The 19,967-nt window shown below is 35.5% G+C and overlaps 1 protein-coding gene across 1 annotated transcript; it reads left to right on the forward strand.

The window, feature by feature from the left end:
* The first annotated feature begins 2,138 nt into the window (after positions 1–2,138).
* rce1a (Ras converting CAAX endopeptidase 1a) lies at positions 2,139–12,542 on the forward strand. Its single transcript, XM_048185693.1, has 8 exons — positions 2,139–2,538; positions 3,085–3,187; positions 3,944–4,027; positions 4,219–4,297; positions 4,603–4,770; positions 8,448–8,519; positions 8,618–8,680; positions 11,628–12,542. The coding sequence occupies exons 1-8, from the start codon at positions 2,375–2,377 to the stop codon at positions 11,852–11,854; spliced, it is 960 nt and encodes a 319-aa protein (XP_048041650.1). The 5' UTR covers positions 2,139–2,374; the 3' UTR covers positions 11,855–12,542.
* Positions 12,543–19,967: the final 7,425 nt, after the last annotated feature.

Raw genomic sequence — 19,967 nt, forward strand, 5'->3', positions numbered from 1 at the left:
TGATTGCATTTGGTCGTCTCAAAGACATTAATGATACCAATGAGCCAATTTTATTCTGGGGTCCTTGAAGATGGTTCCAAATATTACGGGGTCCATTACTCAAAAAAGGTTGAGATTCACTGGATTAGAACATGGAAAAATACTATAGTAATTTATAGTAAATATATAGAGTTTTTGAACCATACTATAGTGAAGTGAATTAATTTGTTGTGGTAATTCTATAGTTGCTGTTGTAATATGTAAACAAATCACTTCACTCAATATTGTACTAAGATTTCTACTACTATAGGGTAGATTATAGCTACTACAAATACAATACAGTTTGCTAACTAAAGTATACTACGGTATTTATTAGTTTATCAGTTCACTATAGTTAACACTACAGTATGCTCTTGTAGCATTCATTAACAAAGTGTTGTAAATACTATAATATATACAGTATACTACAATTTACTATAGTATGGTCCAGAAACACTATAGTATGTACTATACATTACTATATACAAGGTATTGTTGTTGCACATGCATCATTGTCTGTAGCCTATATTATTTTGCTTTGTAAAAAAATGGAGATTCATACATCATAAACATATTGAGATAAAAATCACAATTCAGTAGTTGTTCACAGTTGTTGTAAATTATTTTAATGGATTTGCAGAGTCACACATTTTAAGTTTACAAGTCAGATGGACAATTAAACATTTATCTGAACTTTAGATTCACGTTTATTAAAACTTCATATTTTAATTTTACTGTGTGACAGACAATTAAGAATTAAACCACTATGGGTGATTCTGAAATTAGTGAGGGTTCTCTAGTAAAGTGCAGATGTAATGTGTAAGCAACGGCTGCACCATAACAAGAATAGCAATGCACTGTGAGATTATTTACAAGTCATTACTTTTACAAATAATTGGAATGGAACTTATAAAAATATATAGGGGAGAGCGGGGTAAGTTGTCACATTTTTCACACTGTCTAACATTTACTGAGCACCATACATCACAATGGTATAAATGTCATACCAAATGAAAGAAGGAAGTCTTGGGCACACATGTTGTATTCATTACATTTTCATATCTTATCTCATTACGGAGTTGTAGATTGTTGAATAGAGAATGTGCACTTGTGACAATTTGCCCCATCGGTGGGTAAATTGTCACACTAGATTATCTAAAAAATAAGAACACAACTACTTCATTGTGATTATTGATTTTAATTTTTAAATTCAAAACAATTATTTTAATCCAAACAATACACATTTCAATCAAAACACATTAAGTGGCAAAACCACTTTACTTTGAACTTTAAACTCAAACTTTCTCTGGCTTGCACATACATCCATGATAACTGAATGGAATGCTGCAGATAACTCACTTAACATGTTTAACCTCTGAACATAACTGACTTAACATGTTGAACCTCTTTTTTGAGCATGTTCTATGTGTTTATTTGTACTGGGGCAAGTTGTCACATGTGACGACTTGCCTCAAAGTCATTGAGACAACTTGCCCCAAACTGACATGTGTGCTAATGTTGGCTAAATCTCAAGGTGAGCTCAACATAGCACGTCAGCTAAAGTATCAAAAGCCACGTTATTGTCTCCTCTATGTTGTGCAAAATAATATTTTTTTTAAACATTCATACCTAACAAAGTTGTATTGCATAAACTTTAAAGTGCTTTTTTTTTTTTTTTTTACTTTTTAAGACAAAAAATAAGAAAATTGTGCTAACCTCAGATTAGAGCGATCTTGACCACATGTGAACAAGTTGACTATACAAGAAGAAGTCACAAAAAGTGGCTATTTGATTTTTGAGATAGAACATCTACTGTTGAAGTTATGAAGAGTGTGACAACTTACCCCGCTCTCCCCTATTGTTACGAATATTGTTCTATTAATCTCTGCATTTACATTGCGCGTATCTATTTTGGCATACCATATTTTTGTCCAGCGTGCTAGTTATTTATTACTATGTCAACTGCGGTCAAATATTTATTTATTTAAAACTTATTAGGTTGCAGCCATATTGTAATTGCAGCATCCCAGTGGGCCGTTATGTGTTTTATAAACTGTCCGTCGTTTCCCTTCTCCCCATTCAACATACAGTGTATCATCATCATCACCTGTCATGAGTTGTGAATGGAAATATGGGCCAGCAGGACCGTCTCGCGTTGATGGCGTCATTCTGTGGCGCCAAAACAGTCTCCTCTCAGCTTCTTTCCAGAGTACCTCCATTGTGGAGACACACACATACACACATACACACATTTATCTAGGATAAAAACAAAATCACGTGTGTAGTGTTTAATGTGTCACCCAAACCTGCAGTTTTTCAGCGCGTCTAGTGGTTTTCAGCCCCTGTCGGTCTCGCCATGAAAGACGACGATGATTTGACGACAGATTTTCATTCAGATCAACTCCATGCTAATGTGGCGTCTGTTCCTGATGGACTTTGCTGGGTGTCAATTCTCTCCTGTCTACTACTTGCGTGCTCCTATGTTGGAAGTTTATACGTTTGGAAAAGCGATTTACCAAGGTACAGCTCGTGGACTTTGGCTGTGTCACAAAACCTACTGAGTTCCCTACATAGACAGCATTTTTGACAATCATAACGTTCGATTCGACGCTTAAATCATATTATTTAAATCGAATGCTCAAAAATATAGTGTGAATCGAATGTTTAAAAAATATGTTGTTTCAAAAGTATGATTAAAAATATAGTTTGAATCGAATGTTCAGTTTGAGTCGAAAACATGTTAAAAATACTTGACGATTGGAACGTTCGAAACTATTTTGCTATATATCGCTATATATATACATTGTCATTCTCTCTCTCTCTCTCTCTCTCTCTCTCTCCATATATATATATATAAAATACTCTTGATGTAGTTATATATTATTTATTCGGTGGATAATTTGTTGTAGCAGAGCCATATGTGAAGCCAGTCTGATTGTTTTTCTCTGTTTATATTTGTCTTGTCTCATGTGACATAAACAGATGGTAAGATGAGGCAAACATATTACTGTGGAATGCATTTAAACAACACTGTTTGTTTGTTTGTATGGTTGGTTGTACCAACAGGGATCATCCTGCAGTGATAAAGAGGCGCTTCACTAGTGTCCTGATTGTGTCCGCTCTGTCTCCAGTGTTTGTGTGGGCATGGAAAGATTTCACTGGCATCCAGGTTAGTTTACTGCAACACATGTTTAATCTTTACAGTTGCTGTATGTGTTGACTGTGTTCTCTTAGTCACCATGAAATCAAAATGGACAATTGTAATTATTATAAATAATTTATCCGTACACATCATTATTTTATTAAAATTAATGTGCCTTCCTAATCTTTAATCAAAATAACTTCCCCTCTCGCTTGCAACTACATCCTGTTTACTGATGCGAGGGTGGAACAACCTGTCACTCATGTCACACCTGACATCTCAGCAATAGCAAACCACAACAATCCAATCAATTCCCCATGGACAAATAATAAAATCAAGATCTGCCCCTCTTTTTTTCTTGTTATACATCTCAGTGGGGAAGAAAAGATTTCTGTTTCATGCAGACTTTAAATGTTTCAGTGTATGGGGACTTTGTGTTAAAACTAACTAAAACTAACTAACTAAAAATGTTAAACTATATGTTAAAAAGTGTTTGGTTTTAAGGGATGTTGTAAAGAGAATGGTTTTAAAGGGTTGAAAGACTAACCAAATTCATCAGATGAGTAAAATCATTAATATTGTAAATTTCTGAGATTAAGTTTCTTTATTATTTGATATGTGGTTCTAGATCTTGTTGCATCATACAATCCTGTTTATAATTATAATAAAATAAACCTTTTTTTTTTTTTTTTTAATCGTTGTGTTGTTAAGCATTATGTTTTTGGCATTGTGTTTAATCTTATTTGATGGTGAAACATCAGATGTGTTTGATTTCTCCTATAGCCTGGTCCCTCATTGCTGGCCCTTATGGGGATCCGGTTGGAGGGGCTCATTCCTGCTATCATTCTACCGCTCCTACTGACCATGGTAAATAAATGACAAAGTCTGTACTTGGTGTTCTTTTTAGACAATGGAAAACAATGGTTTGGTTTTCCTTAAGCCTAAAGCAAAGTGTTATGCAAATTGAAGATTTTGACTAATCTTCAAATTGCAGAAGAGTGTTTACATTGGATTTTTTGTGTTGTATTTGATCCTTTTATTACCTTCCTCTCTGTTAGGTGCTGTTTCTGGGCCCTCTGATCCAGCTAGCCATGGATTGCCCCTGGGGGTTCATGGATGGGATGAAAGTTGTAGTCGGTAAGCAGCCTTTTCCTCTTCCAGTAATTTCCCTGTGAATCTCTCTATTTATAAAGCTATTTTTTCCCTATTTTAATAATCTGTTAGTGAGCTGTCATGATGCTAGACTATTGTAAATGATAACTGTCAGCCAAATCTTCTGGGGAGTTGAATCTGTGTCCTTAAATTCACATATCTCTTTTGGCGAAGTGTAATAGGTGGTCAACTATCAATAAACTAGATTGATCTTTGTTGCTGTAAAAGAATCAGAAAGGCTTTAGTGTGGTTGTTGTTATAAATGTGAATGATCTGTTATGTTTTTGCAGACCCTTGCTTCTGGACGCTGTGTCTGAGTGATATGCGCTGGCTGAGGAACCAGGTTGTGGCGCCATTGACAGAGGAGCTGGTTTTTCGGGCATGCATGCTTCCCATGCTGGTACCCTGTGCTGGACCCTCCGCGGCAATCTTCACATGCCCACTCTTCTTTGGTGTTGGTGAGTGGTGACTAGGGATGCTAACGAATACTTGATGATTGATTAATTTTTAATAATAATTTCATCTATAAAACTTATTGATGGTCAATTTTGAGTTGTGTGCGGCAAGTGCACAAAATATGTGCTGCAGATACACGAGGAAAAATGACGTGAGCGCAACATAGTTACATATTCTAAGGCCCGGTTTCACAGACAGGGCTTAGATTAAGCTAGGATTAGGCCTTCACGGAAATCCGGTGACGCGGGGTAAGGTTAGTTCCACTATGGGTCTGCGGCTATTAGATTTATATGCTCTTTCCTCAAATATCGCTTACCTTTTCTGTTTTGTCAGTTTTCCAAGTTGCTGTTGTATAATTTACAAAGAAATTATTTTCTACTTGTTTGTAATTATACAGCCACTCAGACCGCTGGCAGGCGGTTTTATTTCACCAGCTGTCATACAGTATTGGCAACGCAGCTACTCATTCAGCAATTCCCCTGCTCGTATTACCATACGACGAACATTATTTATAAAATGTGTTCATTAAAAAAAAACTAAACTCCCAATATATGCTTCAGTGTGGGATATAAAGTTGTGAGAGATACATAATATTGTAGTGAGTTTAATACGTTTTAAAAATATATAGCATGTAATCTCATGGCATTACATCCCGCATTCAAGCATATGTTATAATCGTAACTGATTTAAAATGATTAAACTAAGACATAATTAATTTCCAACACCACACTGTATACAACTATCAGTCTTTGCATGTTGCAACAGCGACAGTCCTACTAATGGGTTTGTAATACTGTGCATATTACAGACTTTAAGATGATGAAGACAGGAAAATATGAGTGAATGAGATGAAATATCATTGAGAGATGACAGTTTAAGTGTTTATATCCAGAAACATCCAGGGTGTGAGCGATCCTGCTTCTCATGAATCAGAGGATCAGGTCTGCGTGATAAGGGAGCTGCCAACCATCATTTCCCCAGCATATTACTAATGTCACATACTATTTAGGATGAATAGTATGCACATTGAGACGCAGTCACTGTGTTTACAGCACATGGAGTGCGATAATGCACATCCGCACCAAACAGACACGAATAATATAACCAATTTAACCATCATCACTTCAAATTAGTTCTTAAATTTAGCTCTTAATGAGAGCTCTGTAGTCTCACCAATATATCACCAAGACCGTTCAAACATTTTCATGACATTTAATTTGTAAAAAGACTTTGATTCCAGAACTAGTTCTTAAGTTTGGCTAACTATCACTGTTACCATAAAACCTTTTATCTGGCGTGGGCTATTCCGGAAGCCAAAAATCCGGAAGTGTGAAAATGGCTAATAAGGGCATTTAAGTAGTTTTTATAAACTTTTCTTAGAAAAAACATTATTGGTGTGCACCTTGAAACAAATCAATAACACTGACATATTTTAAGATATGTCAGTGCAAGTTGCTTTCAGTTAAAACTGCTCAAACCTGCATTTTAGTCTGGGACTAGCTTAAGCGTTGTCTGTTAAACCTGGGGTAAATGTATTCATGTCTTCAAGCCTGGCAATGGATTAGGAGGGCTAGCCATTTATTTCAAAACATAATTAACCAAGGGTCCAAAAAACCCTCCAAACAAGTGATTTTACTTAACATAAGGACATAGAATGCATAGAATAAACAAGTAGTAATATCCTGGTTGAAGAGTGATAATATTCCTGCACTGTTTCAGCTGTGTGCTCCTATTCTATGGCGTACAGTAAATCAAGACCTGTCAATCTAAGCGATCAAACCGATCCAAGTGTGCTCCAGCTGTAAAACAGTGTCCGATTGGTCTCTACACATCGTCCATACCCACTAGAGATGCACCGATTGCAATTTTCTTGGCTGATTCCGATTTCCAGAATTGTTTTTTTGTGTGACCTGCCGATACAGATTTTTTTTCAAAGAACTATAGTTGACAGCATATACAAACAAAAATATACTTTTATTCAATGCAAAATTTTATTTTCATAAAAAAACAAAAAAAACAATGAAAGATGAAAAGATCTGAGGCTGAACAGCCGGTTACCAATCATGCGGAAAATCGGCCATATTTTGTTTACATGTTTCTTTTTCATATAAATACTTGGTATAGTTTGGTCTCTAAGTGAAACAAATATGCTTCTTGTATTCTGCTAGTTGTCATATATCGTTGAAAAGGTCTCAAGTCTACCTGTTAAATACAATGATTTTACAGATCACATTTTCCTGTAAAGCTTTAAAAAGAGTGGTTAAGTAGTGCCCCCGCTTCGGATTTAAGAGTTTAAGGTTAACGATTAATCGATTAATTGATCATTTAAACAATTTTCAGCAGCCATTATTTCAGACTTCAGTGTCACATGATCCTTCAGAAATCATTCAGGGGTAATGGCTGCTGAAAATTTAGCTTTACCATCAAATGAATGAATTGCATTTTAAAATACATTCAAATTAAAAAGTTATTTTAAAGGTCCCGTTCTTCGTGATCCCATGTTTCAAACTTTAGTTAGTGTGTAATGTTGTTGTTAGAGTATAAATAAAATCTGTAAAATTTTAAAGCTCAAAGTTCAATGCCAAGCAAAATATTTTATTTAACAGAAGTCGCCTACATCGAACGGCCAGTTTGGACTACATCCCTCTACTTCCTTCTTTAATGACATTAGCCTACTAAAACAGTTTTTTGACTAACCTCCGCACACAGGACTACACAAAAAAGGGGGAGTGGTCTTGTTGCGCTCCCACGGAGAAGAGCAAGAGTTGCGTTTGTAGAGTGTGTTTGTCGCCATGTCGTCGAAACGCTGTTATTTTCATCCCGCAGTCCAATCACCGGGTCTGATTCCGGCTCAAATTGATAGGGTAAAATTAAAGACATGTTTACAATAACAGTGAGCGCATGCATCTCCACGTTATGGTAAGAGGCGTGACCTTTCCGGGCAAGGTTCGCTAAGCTGCTGTCGAATCACAACACAGGAACCGCTGGCACAATCAGAACTCGTTACGTATTTCTGAAGGAGGGACTTCATAGAACAAGGAAGTCATCAGCCCGTTTTTATGACAGTGGAAACAGCGGTATACAGATAAGTAAATTATGTGAAAAATACTGTGTTTTTTTACACGCGAAACATGAACACATGTTATATTGCACACTATAAACACAATCAAAGCTTCAAAAAACCACGAAAAACGGGACCTTTAAATTTTAGTAAAATAGAATAAAAGACTTCTTTCAAAAACATTAAATCTTGATTATTCCAAACTGTTGACTGGTAGTTTAGACTGTGTGAATTTTCATTTCATGCCAATTTTAATGTAATAAAGTTTGCTGCAATAAAAGCAAATACTAAAAGTAGATTTGAAAAAAAAAAAAAAAAAAAAAAAAAAAAAAACATGTTAAGATAGTCTCCAGGGAAATTATTGTAGAGACTTGGTACTCGATACCTGGTAATTAGAACCCTGAGCATTCCATACGGTTCTAGGAAATAGTGGAAAATCAACCCACTCAAGTCTCATTTATTACAGTAAGAATCACCCTTGTATTAATATGTTTGAGTGACTTGCTCAAGAAAAATGAGAACTGTTTCATTTGCATTGCTTTGTAGACTATTATTATAATAGTAACCTTGTTTTCTTCCTCCGTCTGTCTGTTTCTCTCTCTTCGTGTGTGACTGCAGCTCATTTTCACCATGTAATTGAACTCCTGCGGTTCAGACAAGGCACTGTCTCAGGGATTTTCCTCTCTGCAGGTAACCGAGTCATTAGTTTACCGTCATCCTCAGTGCGAGTAGTACTGCCTGCGAGACATAATTACTCACGTCTGTGTTTGTTTGTGTGTCCTTTTCAGTGTTCCAGTTCTCCTACACTGCAGTATTTGGAGCTTATACAGCCTTTATATTCATCAGGACAGGTGCATCTTTGATTTATCTTTAATACTACTGATGCTTATACTTCACATAGTCGTGCTCAAAATTATGCATACCCTTGGTAAATATGAACAAAGAAGGCTTTGAAAATAAATCTGCATCGTTAATACTTTTGATCTTTTATATATGGTCAGATGAAACAAAAAATTAGCTAGTTTTTAGCAGCAAACACTTAAGATGGGTTTGGTGCACACAGGGGTAAAAAGTACCCCATGTGTACAATGAAATATACAGGTGCTGGTCATATAATTAGAATATCATCAAAAAGTTGATTTATTTCACTAATTCCATTCAAAAAGTGAAACTTGTATATTATATTCATTCATTACACACAGACTGATGTATTTCAAATGTTTATTTCTTTTAATTTTGATGATTATAACTGACAACTAAGGAAAATCCCAAATTCAATATCTCAGAAAATTAGAATATTACTTAAGACCAATACAAAGAAAGGATTTTTAGAAATCTTGGACAACTGAAAAGTATGAACATGAAAAGTATGAGCATGTACAGCACTCAATACTTAGTTGGGGCTCCTTTTGCCTGAATTACTGCAGCAATGCGGCGTGGCATGGAGTCGATCAGTCTGTGGCACTGCTCAGGTGTTATGAGAGCCCAGGTTGCTCTGATAGTGGCCTTCAGCTCTTCTGCATTGTATATCTGGCATATCGCATCTTCCTCTTCACAATACCCCATAGATTTTCTATGGGGTTAAGGTCAGGTGAGTTTGCTGGCCAATTAAGAACAGGGATACCATGGTCCTTAAACCAGGTACTGGTAGCTTTGGCACTGTGCAGGTGCCAAGTCCTGTTGGAAAATGAAATCTGCATCTCCTTAAAGTTGGTCAGCAGCAGGAAGCATGAAGTGCTCTAAAACTTCCTGGTATACGGCTGCGTTGACCTTGGACCTCAGAAAACACAGTGGACCAACACCAGCAGATGGCATGGCACCCCAAACCATCACTGACTGTGGAAACTTTACACTGGACCTCAAGCAACGTGGATTGTGTGCCTCTCCTCTCTTCCTCCAGACTCTGGGACCCTGATTTCCAAAGGAAATGCAAAATTTACTTTCATCAGAGAACATAACTTTGGACCACTCAGCAGCAGTCCAGTCCTTTTTGTCTTTAGCCCAGGCGAGACTCTTCTGACGCTGTATGTTGTTCAAGAGTGGCTTGACACAAGGAATGCGACAGCTGAAACTCATGTCTTGCATACGTCTGTGCGTAGTGGTTCTTGAAGCACTGACTCCAGCTGCAGTCCGCTCTTTGTGAATCTCCCCCACATTTTTGAATGGGTTTTGTTTCACAATCCTCTCCAGGGTGCGGTTATCCCTATTGCTTGTACACTTTTTTTCTACCACATCTTTTCCTTCCCTTCACCTCTCTATTAATGTGCTTGGACACAGAGCTCTGTGAACAGCCAGCCTCTTTTGCAATGACCTTTTGTGTCTTGCGCTCCTTGTGCAAGGTTTCAATGGTCATCTTTTGGACAACTGTCAAGTCAGCAGTCTTCCCCATGATTGTGTAACCTACAGAACTAGACTGAGAGACAATTTAAAGGCCTTTGCAGGTGTTTTGAGTTAATTAGCTGATTAGAGCGTGGCACCAGGTGTCTTCAATAATGAACCTTTTCACAATATTCTAATTTTCTGAGATACTGAATTTGGGATTTTCCTTAGTTGTCAGTTATAATCATCAAAATTAAAAGAAATAAACATTTGAAATATATCAGTCTGTGTGTAATGAATGAATATAATATACAAGTTTCACTCTTTGAATGGAATTAGTGAAATAAATCAACTTTTTGATGATATTCTAATTATATGACCAGCACCTGTACTGCTGGAACTTTAATGTTGTGGGCTTATTTTTCTGCTGGAGGTCCTGGACATCTTGTTAAGATACATGGCATCGTGGATTCTATCAAATACCAACAGATAAAAAAATCAAAATCTGACTGTCCCTGTTAGAAGTCTTATAATGGGCTGTGGTTGGATCTTCCATCAGGACAGTGATCCAAAACAAACATCAGAACCAACACAAAAATGTATCACTGAACACAAAACCAAGCTTCTGCCATGGCCATCCCAGTCCCCTGACCTGAACCCTAAAATGAGTGAAGTGAACTGAAGAGAAGAAGCACCAACATGGAGCTGGAATCTGAAGGATCTGGAGAGATTCTGTATGAAGGAATGGTCTCTTGTCAGGTGTTCTCCAAACTCATCATGCATTATAGAAGAAGACTCAGAGCTGTTATCTTGGGAAAAGGAGGTTGCAAAAAGTATTGAATAAAAGGGTATGATTAATTGTGGGCAGTGTGTATTAGAGAAAAACATTTCTCTCATAATGAGATTTTTTCCCCCATTTAAAATTATTATTATCCAATGAAAGGTTGGATTTTTGTAGATTTTTTAAATAAAAGATCAAAAGCATTAACAATGCAGATTTATTTTCACAGCCTTCTTTGGTCATATTTACCAAGGGTATGAATAATTTTGAGCACGACTGTATACTTCACATAAGAATTAAAAGTATGACATAAAAAAAGTTATTAACTTCCATAATGCTAAAAAATCACTCTCAAGAATGTTTTAATTTGTATTTGATAATACATCATGATATGATGATTCTTACATGACATGATGCCCACACATTATGATTCTTGCTGTAAATTGAGAATTACAATTAGTAAGAATAACTTTGTTAGTTTGTATTACAGACTGTAATAATAATTAGGGAAGAAATGGTTTAATTATCATAATGCAACAAATATAGGATTTGTTTACTTTGTGTAATATAATTTCTTATTTTTTGTGACCTGGTAATTGTAATGAATATTTATTGTAGTTCTGATATAACTATATTTGTAACAAACAAATTGTAACAGCCTACAAATTAATACCTCTTACCTATTGGTGTGTCTCTAGGTCATTTGGTGGGTCCCGTGCTGTGCCATTCCTTCTGCAACTACATGGGTTTTCCAGCTCTGAGCACGGCCCTCGACCACCCGTACCGCCTCACGATTCTCTCTTTCTACGTGCTGGGGGTCGTTCTATTCCTCCTCCTCATATTCCCCATGACTGACCCAGTCTTCTATGGTTTTCCCACACCTGTCTGCACCTTGACCTCCACACCTGGATCCATCTGCTCCTGATCCATCCATACCTCCATCCTGCATTTCATCCATTCCTTCTCTCCAGCCATTTGAAAAGGAATAGCTGTTTTGTTGCTGGTTTCACCAGGAGAGCAAGGGACTGCTGGAGAACAGGTATGAAAACTCACAGCCTCCGTGAGGTGCTTGGAAGAACTCGGTGGATCCAAAACATCCTCAGGTTTCACTGGAAGTTCTTTTTACCATTCAGCTGATGTTGCGTTATCAAGTGACTTCAGGCTTATGTTTGATGAAGACAAGTTAATTATATGCGTCTGCATGTTTTTATGACAATATTTCAGTGTGTTTATCATGAGATTGGTGCTGGGGATAAAGATCAGACACAATTACGGGTTTTCTAGGAAGATTTGTATGCTGAAATGTGCATTTCTCAAATGCAAGACTCCCTATTTTTCTGTTCTGATAGTACAATCTTGCTCACATACACCTTACCTGTTTGGTCTGGTGCCCTTACTTGAAGACGACATTTGGTTTTCTAGACGTTACAGACTTTTTTTTGTTTTGTTTTACTCGTGTTTTTTATCGTCTAGAAATCACGTCACTCAATTCAGTAGGCTTAAAGGGGTAGTTCACCCAAAAATGAACATTTTGTCTACTTACTCACCCTCAAGTGGTTCCAAATCTGTATGAGTTTCTTTCTTCTATTGAACACAAAATATATTTTAAAGAATGTTGGGAACCAGACAGTCGATGGCACCCATTGACTTCCATAGTAGGGGAAAAAAAACTATGGAAGTCAATGGGTGCCATTAACTGTCTGGTTCCCAACATTCTTTAAAATATCTTCTTTTGTGTTCAACAGAAGAAAGAAACTCATACAAGTTTGGAACAACATGAGGGTGAGTAAATGACAATTTTTTTGGGTGAACTATCACTAAATCTAGATAAATGCCTTTAGGTACGCTATTGGAGCAATAGACCTAGACCTATTAGAATAACAAAATTTAGTGAGTGTGTATCAGAAGTTGAATTGCCATGAGCACACAGCTTTATGTGTAGGTCTAGAAAGAATTGTGACCTCAAGCACAACATTTCAAATTATGAGGTCTTTTTAGTGCATTGGTAGGTCCTGCCTAGGCTGTGTGTTTAAAAAAACAAAAACAAATAAAAAATGGCTAATACCAATTACTGTATAGAGATAATTTGTACAATTTCAGGATAAATTTAGTGATCAATGGTATTTCGTTCATATTTAATGCAGAGCTAAAGATATTGTTTTTACATCAACATAGGAATTTAATTTCTTGTTAATTAAGTTTGGTAGCACTGGAGGATATAGTGGTAGATTTGACGCTTCTGCTTTAGAAGTGGTGGAAATTCCAACACTTTCTATTTCTGACATTACTTTGTAGTCATAAACCACCTGCAACAACATTGAAACTACCTAAATCAGTGAATTACACCTTGAGGTCTTTGACCGATGTGTTTTACGTTCTCAGTCTAAATGCTAAGCTTTTTATAAATCTTTTATACATTACATAGTCATGTACTGAAATTAAAACTCATACCACTGAACTGCATGCTGCTACACTGCTGACATACGGATGTTCGGATGACTGATACAGAAACACCAAATAAAACTCGCATAACTGCTTATAGGTATAGTTCACCCAAAAATGAAATTCTGACATTATTAATATTTAGTCACCCTCATATTGTTTCTTCTGTAGACCACAAAACGAGATGTTAGTCAGATTGTTCATGCTGCTTTTCCATGTAAGTGAAAAATTTAAAGTCCATATGACTTATGTGCTATATTCTACTGTGTGATTTAAATATGCACATATTAAGCTCATCAGGAAATTTTGTGTTGCATGGAAGGAAGAAAAAACGAAATGAGGGTGAGTAAATGTTCACTTTTGCATGAACTATCCCTTTAAGTTGGCAAATGCGGCTTGCTACTCAGAATAGAGGCTGCTTTGTGCAGAACATTTGATGTTATGTAGTTGTTTTTGGTTTCAGTTCTCATTAAATGTGAAAGCAGAGTATATAGAAATATATAGAATTAGAACTAAAGAGAGAGAGAGTATATAGAACTATCATGTACTTAATATATTGGCATGGCTTGCCCTGATATTCATTATCTGTAATTCATAGGGTCGATCATAGACTTTTCTGTGTTGTGAGAGACCATGCAAACATTTTAAGCAATAGTCTCACAAACAGGATCAAATCAGGGATTTCCATCTAGTGCCATGTAAGAGGTTTGTTTTGGGTGTTTCTTTAATTCATTCCCAAAATAATTTCTTATTTGGCTCTCTACGACGAAAACATTTAAGTTCGCTTGAACAGCCAAAGTCATGGTAGGAATTTATCACAACTTGTCCAAGTTACTACAGTGATCTGGTTTACTAGTCACTAGCATTGAGAGAATTGTGCTTTTTTAAGTGTGCCATAGCGAATATGACTGTATCGCCGTGTTTACACAAGGAGGATGCTGTATGTGAGCACTGTTTGCCTGTGACTGGCTACACTGAATGCTGCTTTAGTTTAGTTGCTTGTGCGTGTTGTGGTTATGGGCAACAGAGGGCGCTATTGTTGTGTATTTGTGTTTTTTCTTTTTCCTTGTGTTTTTATTAATCTCTTTAACCGTTTTGCTTTGCATTTGTAATCCTGTTATTAGATAATTTAATTAAACTATGATAAAATTATGCCCGGATACTGATAAAATTGAAGAAGGTAAACTTTAACATATTTTTTGTTTGCATCTGTGGCGATTCACTCGTTGTTCCAGATTTGTTAGATAATTGAATCCTGAGATGCAGATCGGTCAGCTGAGTGGTTAAACTGCACTATGGGATGTTCGGATTGTGATTTGTTTAAGGAAAGCTGAACACGGGTGCTCTGGCGAGGACAGGATTACTGTCAGCGCTGTGATTGATTACTGGTGTAACTTTTAGATGAAGAATGTTTGTAGTCAATATGTGTCAGAAGCTTGTTAGTTGTCACTCATTGCTGTCCAATATGTTTTTCCTCACTTTCTTTACTTGAAGCTTCTGCATTTATTCATTTTACTAGAGAGGGGTTTTTCTCTCTCTCTTTCCTTTTTTCTTTCATCCCCTTTTTGATTTCACAGTGTTCTTTTTTTGAATCTGGTTAGTTGCAAACAAAACATTCGCACCCGGGGCGGACTTGCGTTTAGATGCTTTGAACGTCTTTTTTTACAGCAATATATGTTCAAATCTATTTTTGCAAATGTGAAACGTAGCTGAGCGCTGTTTTAGCTCATTGAAACATCACCTGTAAAGTATCTATGAATCGCTACACAGATGAATTGAATAGACTGGTTTGTGATTACAAACATGTCTGATGTTTATACTGAGAGATATATTTTATAATCAAATCTATTTTGGTGACTCAGAGAATAATGTGCATGCTAGTTGTTTTTGATTAATGTACCGATGCAATTCACTGATGGACAAATGTTTTATGACAATCTTTCTGGGGGTCTTTCAATCCACTCTGCAAAACTCTGCCGTTTGTAAATAAATGAATGATTTTTTTAAACACCTCACTTGGAGTTGGGTTTTCTTTTTATTCTCTTTCTGTTTCTCTTCAAAGGTGAAGTGTGTAATTTCTTTCCCAGACACTCCTGCCATTTTTCGGAAAAAACAGGTAATCCTGCCTTAAACTCATGCTCAAATAAATGCGATAAATATATTTGTCTTTTTGCATGTTAAACTAGGACACAAGAACATTTTTTTGACATTTGGAAAAGTTAAACACTTTAAGTGATGTTGGAATTATTGAAGCCCATTTCCACCACAGTTTTTAGAAAGGGTAGCTTTATGTTTTTGCATTTGCGATTTTAATATCTTAAAGTTGATGCTTTTATATTTTTTTTTAGTTGCTAATCTTAAAATGTAACTTCTTTTCTCATAGTTGCAAATTTATTTCTAGCAATTGTGACTTTATATTTTACAATGTGACTTTTTTTTTGTACTTTAATGTGGAATTTTTTTTTTTCTGCAGAATGTAGAAACTGAAATTGTTTATACAATGTAGTGCCTCCTATTATGATATTTCAAAGGTTCCTCATTTTGTTTTGGAGGTCTCCTACAATAGGTTTACATATATACAAGTTCAAAACACTTTAATTTTCTCATAATATTCATTGCACATCACCTCATTTCTCAAAGAGTCTGAAAATGGTTCATTCGAAGATTCAGTTTCTCTAAACCCTTCCTTTCTGAGAGCCTACTCTGCTCTTATTGGTCAGATGGCCCAATCTATTTTGATTGGTTTACCGCTTACAGTGCGTGTTGGAAACGAAATGCCCATTACCATATCTGAATTTCACTCCAATACGAACAATGGTTTTTCCGTATCAATTCCAGCATGAGTCCTCATCCTTCTGAAGTTCATGCAAAATGGATTTGCAGCACTGAAAACGGCAGCTTCTCGACATGTCGACAACTCAAACCAAACTCTTCCAGGCCTACAGTGTTTGAGGGTCAAAGTAGACGTTGTTTACTGGCAGCCAGTGAAGACCATAGGCTGCCATTATGCAAATTTGTTATGTTGTTACTTAGGTTTACAGGAAGTGTGACTGGAATTGCTGCCGACTCACTTCAGCAGTTCAGAATCGATTCTTTCTTTTAGGAGACAATGTTTATTTGTCGTGCACTTTGATTTTTAGAACTTTTCAGACCTTTTACACTCACAAACAGCTATATTACACATAACATGAAAGGTAATATCTGAAAAAGCATAATAGGGGCACTCTAAAAAAATGTTGTTCTAAATTGTGTTACTAGTGTTTGACCACCAGGGAGAGGTGTTATGATAATGATTTCACATTTAGGCATATTAAGATATGTTTGTGTTAAAATTTCCTGTTCCACCCCACCATTTATACATTTTTAGTAAGCTGACATCTCATCTTTTGAAGTTTTTGAGCGTTGACAAAACTGGGCCAAGAACATGTGGAGATTGACAGTACCATTGTGGTCCCTTGTTCAGCCACAGGAGAGATGTCGTGACGTCTGTCTGTTCTCCCACTCTCTTTTAGACTGTGTGAATGTGTGATGTTTCAGAGGTTGTATAGAATCATTCTTTGCAGGCTTGGAATTCTTAAGAAGATGTACAGATAACTGTGACCAGAATTACATGTTGTATCATCTGTGATGATTCATTTGCTTCATACAGGTGTACTGCACATCGGAAAATAGGATCTGTAAGAGTTTTCTGCATTTATTTGACTAAAAGCAGTAATATTGTGTAATATACGAATTTAAAATAACTTTTCTTTATTTATATATATATATATATATATATATATATATATATATATATATATATATATATATATATATATATATATATATATATATAAATTTCATTTTGTCTAGATTGTTTTTGTGAATAGAAAGTTCTAAAGAACAGCATTTATTTGAAAAAGAGCATTACTTCTATAGAACTTTTATAATAATGATAGAATAATAGAAGTTTTGTAACATTACAAATTTGATCAATTTAATGCGTGTTGCTGAATAAAAGTTCTATTAAAAAATGACATTGAAAAGATATGGAGAGGTCTTTTTCTTTACAGCTATGTATTTCAAAACGCTGTTCTATGCTTTGCTTTCTTTTTGTCAGTCTGTTTTCTATCTCTTTTGAGCATCTGTCTTGTTCAAAAGCTTGGCCAGAGCTTTTGAATGAAGAGCTTTGAAAACTGCATTAACTAAGCAAAACTCCATCCATTGCATGAATTCTCGTAAAAGCTTCTCTGTCAAATCATAATTAAATCCAAATGAATGTGAGTGCTTATCTTGATTAGTAAAGCTGTTTTGCTTTTGTCATGCTTGATTTAACCCGGTGAGAGTGCATTGTTGACATGAAGTATCAGTGCAAGCAAATTAACCGAAGAATCCAATGTTTGTTATTAACGTCGACCTGTTGGGTGAAGAAAACTCTGCAGGTGCCCTTTAGGGAAGGAACTGGTAATGATTGATTTTGGATAGATGAACATAAACATCATCCAACAACATTTTTTATTTATTTTTTGGCTCTAATAGATTTGTTGTAAATTTTCATTTAATTTTTCACCTTTATTCAGGCAGATTTTTGGGGCATAATAAGAGTAGTGATTGGACATTGGTTTTGTTGGTGGTTGATTATTGACTTAAGTCAAAATAATCCATCCCTAAGTATGGGATATGGGGCTGTCCTAAATAGTGTACTTGACTGTGAAGTCCAAAACACCGTAGAGTGCCCCATTTGTCATCGTAGGTTTCAGAAGGATGCTTATGAGTGCTCTCTGTGCACTTTTGCCGAGGCTGCTCTGATGCGGCCTTCACAACAGATATGGCTATTATTTGTAAATGTAGCATTACATCACCAAAGTGTAGAATATGTGAAAGTGTGAAATCTTAGTCACCATGAAATCAAAATTGACCATTCTTTTTTCAGTATTGCAGTATTTATTATAAATGATTTTATTTATTACGCATTTTATTTTATTTTTTTTATTTTTTTAAATCATGTGCCCTGGTGATGCAAAAACTTGTGAAAATGAGATCCAGGCAGTAGATAAAGTTGATGAAAAATTGTTTATTCATTACAATTAAATTTAGCCTCACACGCAAACTTTAATCGATAATGAAAATACTTAATAAAACCAAAAGGTAAAATAACCATCATAAAGTATTAGTCAATAGTTAATAATAAAATTTAGAGTATTGTAAAATCCAGAGTATTGTATCTAATAGATGAAAATCAAAAAGAATTAAAACATTTGCAGATAAGAGAGAAACAGAAGCCAAGGAGAGCAAAGGAGGGAAGAAAGCTGAATTATTAAAGACCCGGTCAGCTTTATACCATGAGCATATAGGGAAATTTACATCCCACTCAAATTGATGTTTTTGTTCTAAAAGAAAAGGTTAATTTCACCCATTACGTCATCTACTGGTCCAGTGTCAAAAATAGTTGTTTTTATCCCCTATAGGGAATTTTGCAAATGTCAGCAGACATATTTTGATCAGATTCAAATGAGCAATAATTCTGAAAAACATCACTTCTACAGTACTTGGCAGGCGTCCAATGTATAACCACAAACGTGTCAGCGTGACCTGTCACACTGGAACACTTGAAGAACAATTGAACATAACAAGCATACTCTTAAATATAAAATAACCATAAGGGTACAATAACAAGTAAATCCTTGAAAATATGATAAGAATTAACATATAAAGTATTAGTACATAAATATATGAAAGCAAAATTAAAACTGATAAATCATAAGCCATAAACAATTAAAAATGAATATTAATAAAAATGCATGAATATGAATATTGACCATTTCGGATCCATCACCTGGTAAATCAAGTTTCTGTAATACAGCTCGGTCCCATATGTGTTGGACCATTTCAATCAAATTGTAGGGATATTTAGCCTTTTTTTTTGTCCGCTACACAAAATTCTTAAGTCTGTTTGCTTAAAGTAATACTACAGCTTTTCTCAAAAAGATGCATTAAGGCATCAGTTGCACTTGACTAAGAAGTCCCACCAGGTCGAAATTGCATTGTCGAGAGAAAAAGAAAACAACAGCAAAGAAGCTAAATCAGTATACAATATACATTCAGAAATAATGTTAAATATCATTAAATAAAATGAAATGTAGTTCCCACAACACTCCACAACAAATTCTTTCAATTTAATGGTATTCAAAACAGAAATTAAAAATATAAGTACAAAACAAACATAAATTATAAGGCATTCATTCATTACAAACAACATTTAATTAATTATAAACAGCAAGCCTAAACAAAACTACCCGTGTTTGGGATATGCACTATACAAAAACAGTCAATTTGGAATATAAGTCACAGCACATTTCAGATGATAAAAAATGGCTTATTCTGCAAAATGAATAGAAATTGTCAGCTGGATCGTTCAACATTTTGGCAGCAATGAATATGTTGGAAATATAAGCACAGAAATGAACATTTGGCATATTCATATTCTTGTGTGTGATGCTGTTCATCACACAAGGGAATGCATGTAAATTCATGTATTTAAATATCACACCTGGTTCTTTATTATAAAAAAGGCAGGGCATATGACATGATTACTTGTCACATTCTTCCAGTTCTTT

Source organism: Megalobrama amblycephala, linkage group LG3 (genome assembly GCF_018812025.1).
Source record: "Megalobrama amblycephala isolate DHTTF-2021 linkage group LG3, ASM1881202v1, whole genome shotgun sequence".
Taxonomy (NCBI): domain Eukaryota; kingdom Metazoa; phylum Chordata; class Actinopteri; order Cypriniformes; family Xenocyprididae; genus Megalobrama; species Megalobrama amblycephala.